This window comes from Ipomoea nil, unplaced genomic scaffold, assembly GCF_001879475.1.
Source record: "Ipomoea nil cultivar Tokyo-kokei standard unplaced genomic scaffold, Asagao_1.1 scaffold3169, whole genome shotgun sequence".
NCBI lineage: Eukaryota > Viridiplantae > Streptophyta > Magnoliopsida > Solanales > Convolvulaceae > Ipomoea > Ipomoea nil.
This window is the reverse complement of record NW_017619597.1, coordinates 79,311-97,574: the sequence shown is the minus strand read 5'-3', so window position 1 is coordinate 97,574 and position 18,264 is coordinate 79,311. Positions and strand designations below refer to the sequence as shown.

General features: G+C 36.3%; 1 protein-coding gene, 1 long non-coding RNA gene and 1 pseudogene across 2 annotated transcripts; 1 reads left to right on the top strand and 2 right to left on the bottom strand.

Moving 5' to 3' along the window:
* Window positions 1-634: 634 nt before the first annotated feature.
* LOC109167697 (cysteine-rich receptor-like protein kinase 2) lies at window positions 635-3,548 on the bottom strand. The gene is made up of 8 exons (XM_019316788.1): window positions 3,172-3,548; window positions 2,490-2,914; window positions 2,281-2,403; window positions 2,065-2,174; window positions 1,706-1,916; window positions 1,383-1,605; window positions 1,155-1,305; window positions 635-1,078 (listed from the first exon to the last, which is right to left on the bottom strand). Exons 1-8 carry the CDS (start codon window positions 3,546-3,548, stop codon window positions 773-775), a joined length of 1,926 nt encoding a protein of 641 aa, XP_019172333.1. The 3' UTR covers window positions 635-772.
* LOC109167700 lies at window positions 635-13,536 on the bottom strand (annotated as a pseudogene).
* Window positions 3,068-13,032, top strand: LOC109167701. Its single transcript, XR_002051896.1, has 3 exons — window positions 3,068-3,088; window positions 4,192-4,193; window positions 12,951-13,032. It is a non-coding gene; the product is annotated as an uncharacterized LOC109167701 (long non-coding RNA).
* Window positions 13,537-18,264: the final 4,728 nt, after the last annotated feature.

Sequence of the window (18,264 nt, the reverse complement as noted above, 5' to 3'; positions counted from 1 at the left end):
CTTCTATGAAGACAACAAATTAGTCTAATTAGACTTTTACAAAGTGAAAATTGAGTTAGAAACCAGAACTGTTGCTCAAAGTAAAATTGTCATGATTGGACGACTCACAATCGTGAGCAACCCAATATTCTTACCCCAAAAAGGCTGAATCCCCAACCCTAGGGGCCCCCACACTCCGACCCGTCAGAGCATGTGGGAGGATGTAAATCACGGTGACTCAATGTGTGACTCAATGTGTTAGTAGACAAAGGGCCAAATACTGGTGCGCACAAGGAATCTGCCCACTTTGGACATAATTCTCACATTGCCGCCGCCGAGGTTCAAACCTTGATCTTTTACCCCAAATACTGCTCACTAAACCATTGAGCTAAGTCCGTGCGGGTACAACCCAATATTCTGAAATGAGGCGTGACGTACTCCATCTACTATAAAAGGGGATTGACAATTATTTTTTAAGCAAACTTTTGATATTTACACTCTCAAACTTCTCTCCAGGTAGAATAGGGTTAGACTAGGTTAGATTAGATTGTAATTTAAGATTGCAATTCCACTACAACTTCAATTCAAGTTTGTATATATCTTTAATTTCACTTTGGATCAAAGCTAAAATTTTCTTTACATACATTTCAATTGCTTCCACTTCAACAATGCTTTTAATACATACAATTTCATTGTGCTTTTACTTTTTATTACAAAGCCTAAACCCTAAAAAAATCTATAAATAAATAAATACACACACATCACAAAGCAAGCTAGCAAGATCAAAATAAGGCTAGCGGCCCGAGAAACGAGAAAATGAAATGGTAGCATTAGAAAGTGTTGAAGTGTCTGTTGGCACCCTCTTATTAAAATCATTAATGGTGGTTGGCCTGAATTGTGGTCTCCGAATGAGTGAGGCATCTGTACTTGAAAGCATGACCATCACTCCTGACATGCTTGGCCTTAGATTGGAGGGTGATTGGGTGCACACCAATGCAATCTCCAACATTCTCTTCACTTCTTCTGCTTTATACTCATTCGGGTCTAAACTCTTATCCACCAGTTCTAGATGTTCCTCATTCTCGTACAGTTTCCATGCCTGTATTTGTAAAATGATGCCGAAGTCAATTGTAGAATATATCAAGATAAACCGGCCTCTTCAGACAAGAAATTACCTGTTCTAGGAGATACTCAGTTACGGGTTCAACTCGTATGTCACAACTCCTTCGACCACTGATGATCTCCAAGATTACAATGCCAAAACTATAGATATCAACTTTCTCCGATAAATGACCATGAATTGCATATTCTGGTGATGTATATCCCCTATTGCAGCAAGCACAAGTTCAATAAAAAAATGTGGAAAAGAAAACATGGAAAATAAATAAGGGTATTAGGCTTACAAAGTCCCGGCAAATTTAGTAGTAAGATGACTCTTATTTTCATGGAAAAGCCTAGCCAAACCAAAATCAGCTATTTTGGGAAGGAATTTATCATCTAGAAGTATATTGCTAGATTTGATGTCTCTGTGTATGATGCACACCTCATGCAGATGGGCAAGACCCCTGGCTGTACCGAATATTATATCAACCCGTTGCTTCCAGTTCAACATCCCCCGTTTCTCTCCTGCCAATCATGAAAAATGGGAAAGGTTTTATATACATCTATCCCAGCCAGCACAAAATAAATACTAATCATAACAATATAATGTTTTAGGAGCACCCACCATATATGTATCTGTCAAGGCTGGCATTTGGCATGTATTCATAAACCAGAAGAAGCACTTTTCCATTGCCAGAATATCCCAATAAACGAATGAGATTGGGATGATGCACATTTGTAATAAGATTAACTTCAGTCTCGAAGTCTGCCTTTGCCCTACTAGAAATTGTTGTCAGTTTTTTTACTGCCACCACATCTCCGTTTTGTAGGGCGCCCTGCAGTTTAGTCATAGAAGATCAGAATGGCATTGATTATTCTTTCTGAATTTCTGCCCTCTCATGAATTGTAAGATGAGCAAGAAAAAGAAAAGGGATTAGTGAAGAAATTGACTTCTTTTTAGTATGATCCATCTTTGTTACTCACCTTGTATACATCACCAAAACCTCCTTTACCCAGAATATTTTCTTCGCTGAAATCTTTTGTTGCAGCTTTCAAATGTTTATATATGTAGTTCTTTGACCCCAAAATATTGCCTATATATAGAAGATGGCAGTCCATAAGTTAACACATACCTAAACAGTAAAATTATAAAGTATGAATAGTGGATAAGATTACTGCCACTAAACGAGCTTCAACTACCTCTTCTCCAAGCATTTGGCTTTCCTGATTGTTGATACAATAGGAAAAAGGCTCCTAATACCAAAATGATTCCTACACTGCCGATTACACCCGCAAGAATAGCTTTCTTCTTTCCTGAACTCTCTGGAGATGATGCTTCCAATATTAAAAATTTGTACAGGATGGATTTAGGCAAAAACAGAGTGCATAAGAAACAGCTTCTTCTATACCTCCTCCTCCTCCTAGGAAGGGTGCTATGTCAGTTGTTTGGTTATCAGCGAAAAAAGGGGTGTCTGAATATCTCAAGAAACATCCTGCTTCAACAGCTCTTCCATCTGCGGATTTAGGTAAACAACCCTGTATGTTCTTGTAAGCTTCCGACAAACAATCCTGACAACTACTTTCGCTGATTGTTTCAGCACATTGCGCCACCGCATAGGTGGTAGCACCGCCACCAGATTCCCCCGGCCCCTGCTTTGCTGCAGTGAAAAAGCCATTAATTCTGGGCGTCGCAAGTTGGAGCTCATTTAGTAGTTGTTGCGCTGACGCATTGAAGTTATCTTGGTCGCGTGCTGTTCGTTTGCCACAAACTGGATACGTTCCTGGAACCGTAATCTGATCTGTAGTCTGCTCGTAGAAGTAACTGTCCTGGTATCTATACAAAACAAACAACTCCAACTATTTATCATAACAACCTAAGACAGATTGAAGTTTGTGCTCCATCTCAACTAAACTAAACGTTTAAACTGCTGATAGTTGAGTTGCACATTTATATTTAGTTTTGATACTAAATTGAAATGCCAAATTGAAGCATGTGCTCCATCTCAATGTTAAGCTGATATGTTTATTATATGCTAAAGAGCGTCTACTTGATCTGAAAATTATATATGTTTACACTTGACTACAACTCACCTGAGGGAGCAGCCATCAAGTATGACAAGAGCACCGGTGGCGATGGAGCAATTTCGGGTTACTAACATGGCGGCGTCGAAACAGGCGACACAGTCCGCAGTGGAGAGGTAGTTTCTGCACTGTACCATGGCGTAGATAGCCTGCTGAGTGGAGGTGGCGAAGTGTTTGTTGCCGCTGGATAACTGGTTTCTGAGATCAGCAAACCTAGCGTTGAGTTCCCTGATAGAATCTGGTACATCGGTAAAACTGAACTGGGTGCAACCCAGGCTGCCTACTTGGTTGGTTTGTGGGTCGGAGAACGCGGGTTCTGATACTGATACCACCATGATCACCACCGCGGACCACCACCGCCACCACCTGCCTGATGAGCCTGCCATATATGACCACTGTAGGCTCAAGCTAAGGACCAGAAATACACGCAATTGACTTATAAGAAAATAATAGAGGGTAAACATATTGTTGGAATATATATCTTGCTGTCTTTTTGTTTTTTTGTTTTTTTTTTCAGATTAAATAAAATAAAATTGATTATCAAGAACAGTATCCTATCATTTCTATTTTTATATGGTTTTGTTACCCTCAACTGGATGGTCAACCTTTAGCCAGTGACCATTCCAATTTTCAAATGACATGGATGTATACTTTCCCTCATTGAATATCATCACCTTCTAGCGATGATAATTGACTGGTTGGCGGAGAGTTTCTGCAACTTGCACCACTACTAGGTAACAGTTAACAACTAATTTACTAAACATGTTTTTAGGCTAATGCTATCAACTAGTAAAACTCACTAACTCAATCAACTGACAACTATCAGCTAAAAAAAAAAAAAACTACTATCAGCTAATAGCCATTTACCAAACACTCTAAATATGTTATTTCAATGTTTAATTGTGTATTACTTATATTAGATTGGCCATTTTGTTCCAATCCTTAACTGTATGTTTAACAAGGCAATTCAAAGCTAGCTTAAATAACCAAAGAACAGAAATGAAGCAACGTGCCATGGAAGTTGATGAGTAGTTGGCCATTCTATGAATGAGGGTAACTTGAGGGCCGTACATGGACACAGGCAAATTTTCAAAACTAAATCCTTCCAATAAAGCATATTGAACAATTCACAGTACTAGAAACACCATGTAACCATACCTGGCCTCTATAAATAAATACAAACACATCACAATTCACAAGCAAACAAGCTAGCTAGATCAAAATAGGCGTAGGCATAGCTAGCAGCCTGAGAAACAGAAAATGAAATGGTGGCATTAGTAAGTGTTGAAGTGTTTGTAGTTGTAGGTATCCTCTTATTGAAATCAGTAATAGTGGTTGACTTGTTTTGAGGTTTTTTAATGATTGAGGCATCAGTACTTGAAAGCATGACTACCACTTCTGACATGCTTCGCCTTATATTCGAGGGTGATTGGGTGCACACTATGAAGGGAAAATATAAACTGTTGTATTAAGCATTAAAGAGCAGAAGCATATATAGGTACAACCAAGAGACATTACAGGAGATAAGTTACACAACAAAGAAGACCTACTCTAATGGAGAATAAAGCTAACAGTAAAGACTAAACAACAGATGAATCCTACCAAGAAGAGCACTAACAATGACCTGATCCTGGCGAAACCAAATGAGGTGACAGGGATTTGGTTGTTGACGTGCAGTGTCAAGGAACGCATCTGGTTCCTTTTGTGTGCCATCAATATAGCCTAGCAGTCCAAGTCCAATGAGAGTGGAGTGAATCTGCCGACGCCATACCGGAAAATTAACCGTAGTGAGACGAATTGGAAAGTGAGTAGGAGCAGACAATTGAATGATAGCAGTACCATCTGTAATCTCCATTGGATCAAAGAGGAGAAGAAAAGAGAAAAAAAAAAATTCTCGTGAGAGTGCTTTAGGCTCTGGATACCATATGAAGGGAAAATATAAACTGTTGTATTAAGCATTAAAGAGCAGAAGCATATATAGGTACAACCAAGAGACATTACAGGAGATAAGTTACACAACAAAGAAGACCTACTCTAATGGAGAATAAAGCTAACAGTAAAGACTAAACAACAGATGAATTATAATCCTTAATACACACCAGTGCCATTTCCAACATTCTCTTCACCTCCTCTGCTTAATAGTCAATTGGGTCTAAATTATTATTGTCCACCAGTTCTAGATGTTCATCATTCTCGTACAATTCCATGCATGTATTTATTATAATTAAAATGATACATATATATAGAAGTCAAATGTTGAATAATATATCAAGATAAACTGGCTCGCTGCTTCTTCAGACAAGAAATTATCTGTTATAAGAGATACTCAGTGACAGGCTCGACTCGTATGTCACTTCTCCTTCTATCGCTAATGATCTCCAAGATGACGATGTCAAAACTGTAGATGTCAACTTTCTGTGATAAATGACCATGAATTGCATATTCTGACGTTTTATATCCCCTGTTGCAACGAACAATAGTTAAGTGGAAATTAAATAAAAACTAACAAGGAAAACAAAATACGGTGTTAATTAGGCTTAGGCTTACAAAGTCCCTGCAAATTTAGACTCCGTTTGGAAAGCTGTAAAATGACTTTTGGAAAATGTTTTCTGAAAAATGAGTCATTTTCCTGAAAACATTTTCCTTTTCAGTGTTTGGCTACCAAACGTAAAACTGTCTTTGTGTGTTTGGTTCATTTTCCAGAAAATGAGCAAAAAAATAAAAAGAATTGAATATTTCAAAATTTTCATTGTTTGATATTTTTGATAAAATTTTTCTGTGAATAGCACTCATAAGCCTTGTGGATAATTTTGAATGTTTATATATATATACACCTCATCCTAGGAAGGGTGGTGCTATGTCAGTTGTCTGGTTATCAGCAAAAAAAGGGGTGTCTGAATATCTCAAGAAACATTCGGCATCAACAGCTCTTCCATCGGCAGAATTATGTTATTGTAAGCTAATAAGAGGTCTCAAGTTCAAATCTCAGTGTGAGTTGACCGTCCATCGGTATGTTAGAACATCGTCTTCTCAAAAATGAAATGTACAAATATGTATATTATTTTTACATTTGATAAGAAATATGCCCCGATTCGACTTCACTATACGTTCCTCTCGTTTTCTATTGGGTCGGGACTCGGGATCAAATAAGTTCGGGTCAGCGGGTCAAAGTCAAACACATCAATGCTTGTGCCTATATAAGGGGCATTAGCCCTTCTTTGGGGGATTCCTCTCCCTCTCTGCTACACTCTCTCTAACATGTACAACACTCCCTACTGTCTCCTTACTCAAGAACATCAATGAATAAAACAGTCTTTGAGCTATGATTCCACCAGTTTTTACTTACTCAAGACCTGCCCGAGTCTGTCTGGGTGGCGATGTTTATTGGGTACTCCAAAAATGGGCGTTCCAAAGAAGCACTGTTTCTTTATTCTGAAATGCTGTCCCAGGTCAACGAACCCGGGAATTTTGCATTTTCCGTAGCGGTAAAGGCTTATTCGGATTTGCTGGACTTGAGAGTCGGTAGAGCGGTTCATGCCCAGATTATATAATCTACAACGGAGCCTGACCAAGTTGTATACAATGGCCTTTTGACTATGTACATGGAAAGTGGGTGCTTCGAAGATGTGCTGAAGGTGTTTGAGAAAATGCCTGAAAGGAATGTTGTTAGTTGGAACTCTTTGATTTCGGGTTTTGTTAGGAGAGATATGGTATGTGGGCACAGTGAAAGGCTAGCAACAGTATTCGGGTTGATTAATACAGGTTCTGGAGTTCCCATTAGGATCACAAAGAATCTTCGTGTTTGTGCAGATTGTCACACTTGGATGAAATTTGTGTCAGAAGTAACACGGAGAAGAATTATATTGAGAGATACAAATAGGTTCCACCATTTCGAAGAAGGGGACTGCTCTTGCAATGACTATTGGTGATGTCCAAGGTGATGTGAGAAGATACTGTTCCTTGTAAGTAAACCTCTTCACACTAGGTTGTGAAACAAGAAATCACCTGTTCAAAGAGATACTCAGTTACAGGTTCAGTTTTCACGTCATTGCTCCTTCGGCCACAAACAATCTCCAGGACAACAACACCAAAACTGTAAGTGTCAATTTTCTCTGATAAATGACTATGAATTGCATATTCTGGTGTTGTATGTTCCGGTGAAAACTTCGGGGAAAAAAAAAAAAAAAGAAAATGTGGAAAGGAATAGGGCTCTTAGGCTTATAAATTGAATAGTTGAACGTGAGGCAAGGTAGTAGTTGAGTGTTGACGATAACTAAGGTGCTGAGTGCTGATCATTCTATCAATGAGGGTTACTCGTGTTGAGCATATATATATATAATATATAAACATAATATGCAATTCGTCCACGTGTTGTTTGGAGCCTGTCTAAAGTAATTGGCTTCCACACGTGAACCAACTATTAATGTAAACTTTTAGTTGAAATTGAGTACATGCTTCAATCACTCGAGGTCAATTAAATGATAAAAACGAAATTTAATGAGAAATTGACATAGAATTAATGTTGTTATCTTGTGGCTGGAGGTAATGGATTTAAGAAATTCCATTCGATAAGTGTCATACACTCATACACACGCTTTTTCCTAGCTCTTTTTTAGTAGTTTTGCTTGTAATCCAACTGTTGGAAATCTCCGATTTTCTGACCATCGTAAGAGAAACAGTTCTATAATAAAACACTCATAGAACTGTTTCTCTTGTTATCTCTTTCATTTTCATTGTGTTTTAAAAAGTTGTCAACCAAACACTAAATATGATTTTGATTCTCATTCCTAGTGTGTAAACCCATGAACCAAACACACCCTTAAATTGACCCTATTTTCAATTTAGCATCTCCCAAAATACTTGATCTACTGAGAAAATAATGGCATATGAGAGTTATAGTGTTATAAATTGAGGAATTATATGATGTGATGCAACAAAAGCAGAGGGTATTGTAGTATATGTCCAGGTCCTTATTTGCCATCTCAGTTGTCTGTCAAAGAACATATAAGTTTGTTATACAACTAGGGGTGAGCATCGGTCGGTTTTGTTATTAACCGAAATAATCGAAAAATTCATGACCTTCGCATAACCGACCGAAATAACCGACGGACATTTCATAACCGAACCGACCGAAAACCGAAAATTTCGGTCGGTTTCGGTCGGTTATTTTTAACCGAACTTAATTACCTAACATGCTGAAATTTCTTTAAAAATTTAGTCTAAACTCAAAATTTTAAACACTAAAAACACATTACTAGTTAAAATAGTCGATCATATAAGAATTTCAAAATCATATGCCCAAAGTTGCAATGTCCACACTCCAAAGTCCAAACACAATCTTAAAATTTAAAGTACAAAATAAAAGATAAACTGTAAATTTTAAACAAAATATAATTAACAAATTAAATTTGGATACTGCATACATATATGTTTTGTAGTAATTAAACAGAATATAATATGTTATATATGTTTTAAAGAAAATATAATATGTTGTTTTTGGAAACAAATATAATATGTTTAGCTACATGCATACGGCATACTCATATCTTCTGTAATTTTATATTTTATACTTTAAATTTATAGTGTAAATTAGTTTTGGGCTAGTAGATGAGATAAAAGTAATGGGCTAAGTCAAAATGTGTGGGCTTCTTCTTCGGTTTTTCGGTCAGTTATTTTGTTTTTGGTCCATAATCGATAACCGACCGAAAAACCAAAATGACCGAAATTTTTTTAAGGTAATAACCGATAACCGATCGAAACCGAAATTTTCGGTCGGTTCGGTTATCGGTTTTTCGGTCGGTCTTCATTTTTTGCTCACCCTATTAATACAACTACATATATACTAATGAGATAAACAATGAATATCATGTTAAATACCTCAAATAAAATTTTAAAGATATTTAGCTTAAGCTGGATTAGTGGATTAGCTTATCAAAATAATGTTTGTAAAAGAGCAGGTTTACAAACACAGTTTTGATATGCGAAATTGCGGTTAGACAAGGTTAGTAAGACTAAATCCTTAGCAATAAAGCAAGTTTTCAAAACTAAATCCTTCCAACAAAGCATATTGAACAATTCACAGGACTAGAAACACCATGTAACCATACCTGGCCTCACAAAGATACATAGCATATATTATAGGGAAAATGGTGAGTTTGGTACCTAAGTTATAATTGTAGTGATGACTCAATCCCTGTGTTATTGATGTATCTATTTTTAGTCCCTCAGTTATGAGAGAAGTGGCGAGTTTGGTCCTTGACGCTAGTGATGTGCTGACAGAGTTAATTCCATGGGTAAAGAAGTAAATTCCTTAATAAAACTTGTATGAAATATAACTTGTTTCCCCATTTTATAAACTTAGCCAAAATACTTTCTCCCCAAACCGACAAAAGCTCTAAGTTGCTTATGTAATCGGCGAAGAAACCCTACTCCCGTTTTTCTGAAAAATCAAATTTCAATATTTCAATTCTATTTTTTTTAAGAAAAAAACAACTTAAATTACAATCTTTTGACAAATACAAAAATTAACTCCATAACGTGGACAAGCTTGGTATCTTTTCCTTGGATTAGCATAACTCCATGACATTTTGATGGGTAATTCACCATATTTACATCGAAAATAATCTTCAAATTTGGATAAAGATGACTAAATTATCTGGCAAGTTTGGTACCTAAATTAGTTCATCAATACGGGGGATATTGATTATTTATTTAAACATATAAAATAGAGAAACAACTTACATGTGGACTTCGTAGCTTGGAAGTGGACGAATTTGAGATTTCAGAGCTTGGGGAAGAAAAAGACATGTGATTGTAGGTAGAAGAAGAAAAGAATGACTATTACGCAATGGGTTTCAACATAAGAAGATGATTATAATTTGAAATTCTCATTTTACCCCTCCATTATTAATTTTTTTTAAAAGTTTTCTGTTAGCTGCATATAGAATATTAACGCTGGGGACCAAACTCGCCACCTTGCTCATAACTGAGGGACTAAACTCGGTTACGGTCATAACTTGGTGATTGAGTTGGAACTTGGTTATAACTCAGGGACTAAAGATGCAATTTTCCCTATATTATAACATATAATACCACATATTTATACAGAAATAATTAAGTAACAAAAAAAATCTTTAACAACATTTGCATTTCTATTATATAGAGAGAGGAGTCAAGTCAAGTGCAAACCATTCAAGTATAAACTACAATCACATTTTAACTGTCAAAAGTCGAGTGATCAACTCGACCTCTCGACTGAGTACCCTACTCGAGGTATCCATTAGTTGTAGTCCATATATGCTTCCCCCATTCTTGAACCATATGGTCTGGGCCGGGAACCCATTTCCTCTCCAAACTTCGTTTATTAACGCGTTTTCCTTTTCCCCAACAGTTTCCATTCACAAGCAAGCTAGCTAGATCAAAATAGGTGTAACTAACGGCCTGAGAAACGAGAAAATGAAATGGTGGCATTAGTAAGTGTTGAAGTGTTTGTAGTTGTAGGTATCCTCTTATTCAAATCACTAATAGTGGTTGGCCTGTTTTGGGGTTTTTGAATGATTGAGGCATCCGTACTTGAAAGCATGACCATCAATTCTGACATGCTTGGCCTTACATTGGAGGGTGATTGGGTGCACACTAATGCTATTTCCAACATTCTCTTCACTTCCTCTACTTCATACTTATTTGGGTCTAAGTAATTGTCCACTAGTCCTAGATGTTCATCATTCTCGTACGATTTCCATGCCTGTATTTATTATATTTAAAATGATACATATATACAAAAGTCAAATGTTGAATAATATATCAAGTTCAGATAAACTGGTTGCTTCTTCAGACAATAAATTACCTGTTCTAGGAGATACCCAGTTACAGGCTCAACTTGTAAGTCACTGCTCCATCGCCCACTGATGATCTCCATGACGACAATGCCAAAACTGTAGATGTCAACTTTCTCTGATAAATGCCCATGAATTGCATATTCTGGCGTTGTATATCCCCTGTTGCAACGAGCAATAGTTAAGTGGACATTAAAATAAAACTAACGTGGAAAACAAAATAAGGGTATTAGGCTTACAAAGTTCCTGCAAATTTAGTTGTAAGATGGCTCTTATTTTCTGGTAAAAGCCTCGCTAAACCAAAATCAGCTATTTTGGGCTGGAATTCGTCATCAAGTAGTATATTGCCGGATTTTATGTCTCAATGTATGATGCATACATCCAAATGCTCATGCAGATACGCAAGACCCTTAGCCGTACCCAATATTATGTCTACCCTTCTTCCAATTCAACATTCCCTGTTTCTCTCCTGCCCATTCAATCATGAAAAATGGGATGGGAAAAGTTTATTTATATAACAACGTACAATATAATGTTTGAGGATGGGAGTACCATATATGTATCTGTCAAGGCTGGAATTTGCCATGTATTCATAAACCAATATGAGCACTTTTCCATTGCCAGAATATCCCAATAGACGAATGAGATTGGGATGATTCGCATTTGTAATAAGACTAATTTCAGTCTCGAAGTTTGCCTTTGCTCTACTAGAAATTGTTGACAGTTTTTTTACTGCCACCACATCCCCGCTTTGTAAGGTGCCCTGCAGTTTACTCATAAAAAATCAGAGTGGCGGCTAGAATTCTATTACATGTACTCTCAAATTTACTCTCACTTTTATTCCATGATGATGTGGGTCCCAGAAAAAGTGTAACCTCAAAGATTTGTGAGGGGTAGAAATTGAGAGTAAAAAAGTGAAAGTACATGTAGTATTTTTCTTTGCTTGTATATTCATTCAATTCGGAAATTTTATTCTGCCCTCATCAATTATTACTCACCTTATATACATCACCAAAACCTCCTTTGCCCAGTATATTTTCTTGGCTGAAATCATTTGTTGCGGTTTTCAAATCTTTATATACGTAGTTCCTTGCCACCAAAATATTGCCTATATATAGAAGAAGGCAGTCCATATATAAGTTAACACGTACAGACCTAAACAATTTTAACCAACAGTGAAAAGAGGGTCAAATTAATTATAAAATATGAAGATAGGATATAATGATTGCCACTAAAGGAGTTTCACCTCTTCTCCAAGCATTTTGCTTTCTTGATTGCACATACCAAAGGAAAAGGGCTGCTAATACCAAAATGATCACTACAGTACCGACTACACCCGCAAGAATAGGTTTCTTCTTCCCTGAATTACTCCCTGGAGAAGATGCTTAAGAAACAGCAAGAAATTAAGGATAACATATTCTAGCTTATATATATAGATATATATACCTCTGCCTAAGAAGGGTGCTATGTCAGTTGTCTGGTTATCAGCAAAAAAAGGGGTGTCTGAATATCTCAAGAAACATCCTGCTTCAACAGCTCTTCCATCCGCAGAATTAGGTAAACAACCCTTTATGTTATTGTAAGCTAATGTCAAACAATCTTGACAGCTGTTTTGGCTCACGGTTTCAGCTCATTGCGCCACCGCAAAGGTGGTAGCACCACCACCACCACTAGGAGGTTCCTCCTGCAGCTTTGCTGCGGCGTAAAAGCCATGAATTCTGGGCGTTGCAAGTAGAAGCTCATTTAGTAGTTTTTGTGCTGTTGCATTGAAAATATCTTGTTTGCTGGCAGTTCGTTTACCACAAACTCGATAGGTTCCTCCTGTAATTTGATCTTTAATCTGGTCGTAGAAGTAACCATCGCGGTACCTATACAAATTAAAACAAACAAACAAACAAACAAAGGCTCAGGATTGAAGCATATATTATGCTCCATCTCAACTAAAAGCGTAAGCATACAACAACTCACCATAGGAAGCAGCCATCAAATATTACAATAGCAGAGCTGGTGGCGATGGGGCAGTTTCGGGTTACTAACACGGCGGCATTGAAACAGGCCACACAGTCTGCAGTGGAGAGGTACTTTCTGCATTGTACCATTGCGTAGACATTACTCTAGGCGCCCGCCTAGGCGCTCTAGGCACTCCCCAGGCGCCTAGAGAGCGCCTAGCGATTTTTGCAACCTTGGCTAGACAGCCTGCTGATTGGAGGTGGCAAAGCGTTTGTTTGCGCTGGATAACTGGGTTCTCAGATCAGCAAAGCTGAGGTTGAGTTCCCTGATATAATCTGGCGCATCGGCAACATTATAGGTGCTGCAACCCAGATTGCCTATTTGGTTTGTTTGTGGGTCGGAGAACGCAGGTTCTGATACTGATACAACCAACATCACCACCGCCAACCACCACCACCTGCCTGAGTTTACCATGTACAACCACTGTAGCTAGGCTCAAGGAGGAGAAGAGAAATACACAATTTTTTTTGGCTTTAAAAAAATAGAGGGCAAATATATTGAAATTTCCAAATGTGTTTCCTGTCTTTCAATTTTCAGGTAATATAAAGGTGTGTTTGGAAACCTTTGTAGGTTTCCAGTGTTTGGATGTGCTGGGAAAAAAGTCAATGGAAATCATTTTTTGTTGACTTTGAAAAATAGGCTTATTTTGGAGGAAAATGATTTTTTTTTTTTAGAGAAATCATTTTCCAACTTTTACACCAACATCACACCACCACCTCTACCACCACCAGTACAAGACCACACTACCACCGCCACCATACCACCGCAATCACCGTCACCACACCACCACCATCACACCACCAACACCATCAACAACATACCACCACCACCTCACTACCACCATCACCAGTACAGACCACACTACCACCACAACCATGCCACCGCAACCACCGCCACTACACCACCACCATCACACCACCGTCCATACCACCACCAGTTATTATTATTATTATTATTATTATTATTATTATTATTATTATTATTATTATATAACAAATAACACAACTACCACCACTACCACTACACCACCACCACGTTATCACCACTACCACTACCACTACACTACCACCCCCACCACCACATTACCACCACTATACCACCACCACCACCATACCACCATTACTATACCACTTATTATTATTATTATTATTATTATTATTATTATTATTGTTGTTGTTGTTGTTGTTGTTGTTGTTGTTTTGTTTTGAATTACAAGATTTGGTGAGTTATTTTGATATCTTATTAGTGATTTTTTATTATATTTAAAATTATTATATTATTATATATTATATTATTATTATTATTATTATACATGTTGTAATATTCTAAATAAAATAATTAAAATGTTTAATTATACAATTCTAATAAAATTCTAATTATACAAACGCAACCTAAAAGAAAATTTTAATAAAATTAATTTCCAATAACAGTATCCTTCCTAATTTTATATGAGTTAGGTAATATTAGGGTGAAGACTTACGACTGCGTCAACTTGAAATGGTGTGATTGAATGAAAGAGGCTCATCCATCAATATTCTTATAATTCAGTGAGAGATCAAAATTAATACTTTTTACCGATCTCCGTATAATTTTATTCCTTTATAGTCACACATATTTTTGAAAGACCGCTTAACAATCTCTAGCACCGGATGCTGAAGGCCTAACCTCAATAAATAATGCGGGTCAACCAGGTCCAGTGACTATGTCAAATGACACGGATGTATACTTTCCCTCATAATATACCACGTCACCACCTATTTGTCCTATTTTAATTATTGAGTATCATCACCGTATAGCGTTATAGCGATGGTACTTGACTTAATGGTCAAAAGTCTTTGCAACTTGATGGGCCAGCATAATTGAATTTAAGCACCACTTTATATAATTTTTTTGTAAACTCGATATTGTATTTAATAATTTATACCAATGTCCATTGCTGTATAGTAGCACTTCTGGAACCCGACAGGTGCTAGTAAATGACAGATAGGTGAACAAAGTTTGATTCACTGGAATGATGGGTTGTTGGAAGATGCAAACTTGGGAAGATTTAGAGTGTATTCGTTAACAGTTTCAATCATTCACTTTGCAGACAAGGTGCTCTTTAAGGAGAGGGGAGTGATACACCAATGGATGGCAAATTATATCGTGCACTCAGGTGCACAATACATTGTTCGCCGTAAGAGTTTATGTGTATTATGTTAAAGAGTATATGTGTATTATGTTAAAGAGTATATGTGTATTATGTTAGAAGTTTATGTGTATCCTACTATACGATTATATACATACTTAACATGTGATTTTAGGCGTACAATGCATTGTGCGTCCTGATGCACGATATAACAATTGCCAATGGATACGCCACGGTATGAGTCAACGACAAATGGGTTACGACGCTCTACTCGGGTCATTAAGGAACCAAGTCATGAATGGAAGGATAGCAATTTTGTTTACAAATAAGAAAGGCATTAGGGTATCATTATCCCTACAATACTCTCTCACTTTAAAAAATCAGTCTTATTTCCAAATCATCAAATTTACAATTCGTTTACTATTTTCTCTACATCCCTAAAATTTCAACTCACTTTTAAAAGTCGGTCCACATTTCACATCACATTAAAAAATGATTATATTTCATCAATGTTATTATTATTATTATTATTATTATTATTATTATTATTATTATTATTATTTAAATTATTAAAAATGATTTAAAAAGTAATAAAGACTCTCTCTCCACTCATGACATTGTATTTTTTTTTGAGTTAATTATCGAAATGGTCCCTTAACTATAGCGAAATTACCAATTTGGTCATTGATTATTTTTTTTTGATCAATTAAGTCCCTCAACTTTAAAAATCTTAACCAATTTGGTCCTCCGTTTGTTTGACCGTTAGTCAACCGTTAACTTGGGACTAAATTGGTAGTTCACTATAGTCAAGGGACCATTTTGGTAATTAACTTTAAGATGGGCAATTCGGTTTAGTTTCTCGAACCGAACCGTACCAAACTAGTTAGATTCGGTAATATACCGAACAACCGAACTGAACGGTAATAGATTATTGTATAACGAACGATTCGGTAAAAACTCGAACCGAACTGAATTGTTCGGTAAAAACCGAACATAATACCGTTTGAACTTTGGATTGCTATTTTGTTATATATTAGACTTTGGATATGGACAATCTAAACACCATAACACATAATATAGAACTTTTGATAACAAACCATCAAGAAATCAAATAAAACATTTACGAGAGATACCGTGAGAATATGAGCTGAATGGCAGAGCAAGTAGCAAGAGATTTGGATTTACTTTTTATTTATTTCTTTATTATTATTTAAAAAAAAATCAAACGGTGTTCGATTCAGTTCAATTTTTTACCGAACAATTCGGATCGGTTCGATTCAGTTTTTTATTGAACCGTTCGGTATACAAGAATCCAATACCATTCGGTTGTTCGTTATATTACCGAACCAATTGGTTCGGTACGGTTCGATTAGAGAAAACTAAACCGAATTGTCCACCCCAAAAGTTAATTACCAAAATGGTCCCTTGACTATAGCAAAATTACCAATTTGGTCCCAAGTTAACGGTTGATAACGATCAAACAAACGGAGGACCAAATTGGTTAAAAATTTTAAAGTTGAGGGACTTAATTGGTTAAAAAAAATACTCAAAGACCAAATTAGTAATTTTGCTACAGTCAAGGGACCATTTTGGTAATTAACTCTATTTTTTTTTCACCTTCCAAGACTTGCAATCCTTGCTAAGACTAACATTATCCATGCAAATCTCTCTCACTTTAAAAATGGGTCTCACTTTCATATCATCCCATTTGCAAATCATCTACTATTCACACTACATTCTTACAAATTTAATCAACTTTCAAAAGTGGGCCAAATATATTAAAATAATATTATTAATTATATTAAAATATTAAAAAGTAAAAAAAAAATATACAAAAGCTACCGCAGCTTTTGTCAGGGTTTGCAAATTTGCACCCCATTTCATAAAAAAAATGATGTGGCTAAAGCCACATCATCTTACAAACTTACTCCTTTGCAAGGGTAAGTTCAGCCTTTCTTGCAAGGACTGCAAGCCACATGTCACTTTAAAAGGGAGTAAATTTTAAGGAGTAACTAGACAAAATTAAAAGAGTCACAATAGTTGATAATTAAAAGTGAAATGATTTGTTTGGGATGTTGAATTATTTAATCAATTAGCTAATTTTAGTTTTTTTTTTTTTTGTGTGTGTGTGTGTGTGTGTGTGTGTGAACCACGAGTAATTCGAGTTTTTCTTTGTCCGTATCTTGTGAGAATAAAACTTGGATTATCCCAAAATTTTCACATACAAAGAGAGCTCATTTGTCACTTAAGCTATCACGGTAGGCTAGCTAATTTGAAATTATAGTACTATAAATCTATTTGTTTCTGTCCTATTTTTCAATACAAAACTTTCTTGTGCCTATCAGATGAAAGTAAGTCTTATAAAATTTGAGTGCCTTCTTTCTCCGCCCATTGCTCCACTTTTGTTTTGTTTTGTTTTTCCTCGTTCCTCTTCAACAAACCCATGCCATTAGACAAGACAAATTAGTGTGTGGAGAAACTATAAAAAAAAAATACATTTTTTATATATTAAAAATATATTATTCTTGTAGTGAATGTATATTATACATAATAATGTATTTTTAGAACTCAAATAATGTATTTTCTTTGAATACAATGTACACTTTTAATATATTAAAACGACATCATTTGTGTACTGAATGTATATTATTTGATAATATGATTCACACAATGCTCGCCCAAGCTCAGTTGGTCATAGGGGTGAAGTTTGGGAAGAATGACATGGGATTTAGTCTCACCAACGACACTGTGGGAGCAACCTCTCAAAGTGGAGGGGGTCTCCTCGTGCGCAGTAAGTAAATGTCGAGCCTCTGTGGTTCAGCTGAGTTACCATGATTTACATCCTCTCAGATACTCTGTTCGGCCGGGATGTGATTACACTAGTCAAGACATGTCGTCCGGACTATAAACTCATTTTTCAAATGTCCTTTCAGTGCTGTTGAACCTAATTAAGAAAGATATTCAGTGAACCAAATTCTAAGCACTCCATAATTGCTTGAAAGTTAAAACACAACTGTTTAATTTATTTGCATTCGGCCAACCCAAGAAACGACTTTGAATGAGTCCTATTACATGGTTTGAATTAAATTTGTGATAGTTTACACCTTTTTTTTTTTTTTTAAAAAGACA

Coding starts and splice junctions, on each gene's coding strand:
- LOC109167697 (XM_019316788.1), bottom strand. CDS start 3,548: ATGGCAGGCTCATCAGGCAGGTGGTGGCGGTGGTGGTCCGCGGTGGTG. Junction 2,175..2,280: donor GCCAAATGCTTGGAGAAGAG/GTAGTTGAAGCT, acceptor TTCTATATATAG/GCAATATTTTGGGGTCAAAG. Junction 1,306..1,382: donor ACTAAATTTGCCGGGACTTT/GTAAGCCTAATA, acceptor TTGCTGCAATAG/GGGATATACATCACCAGAAT.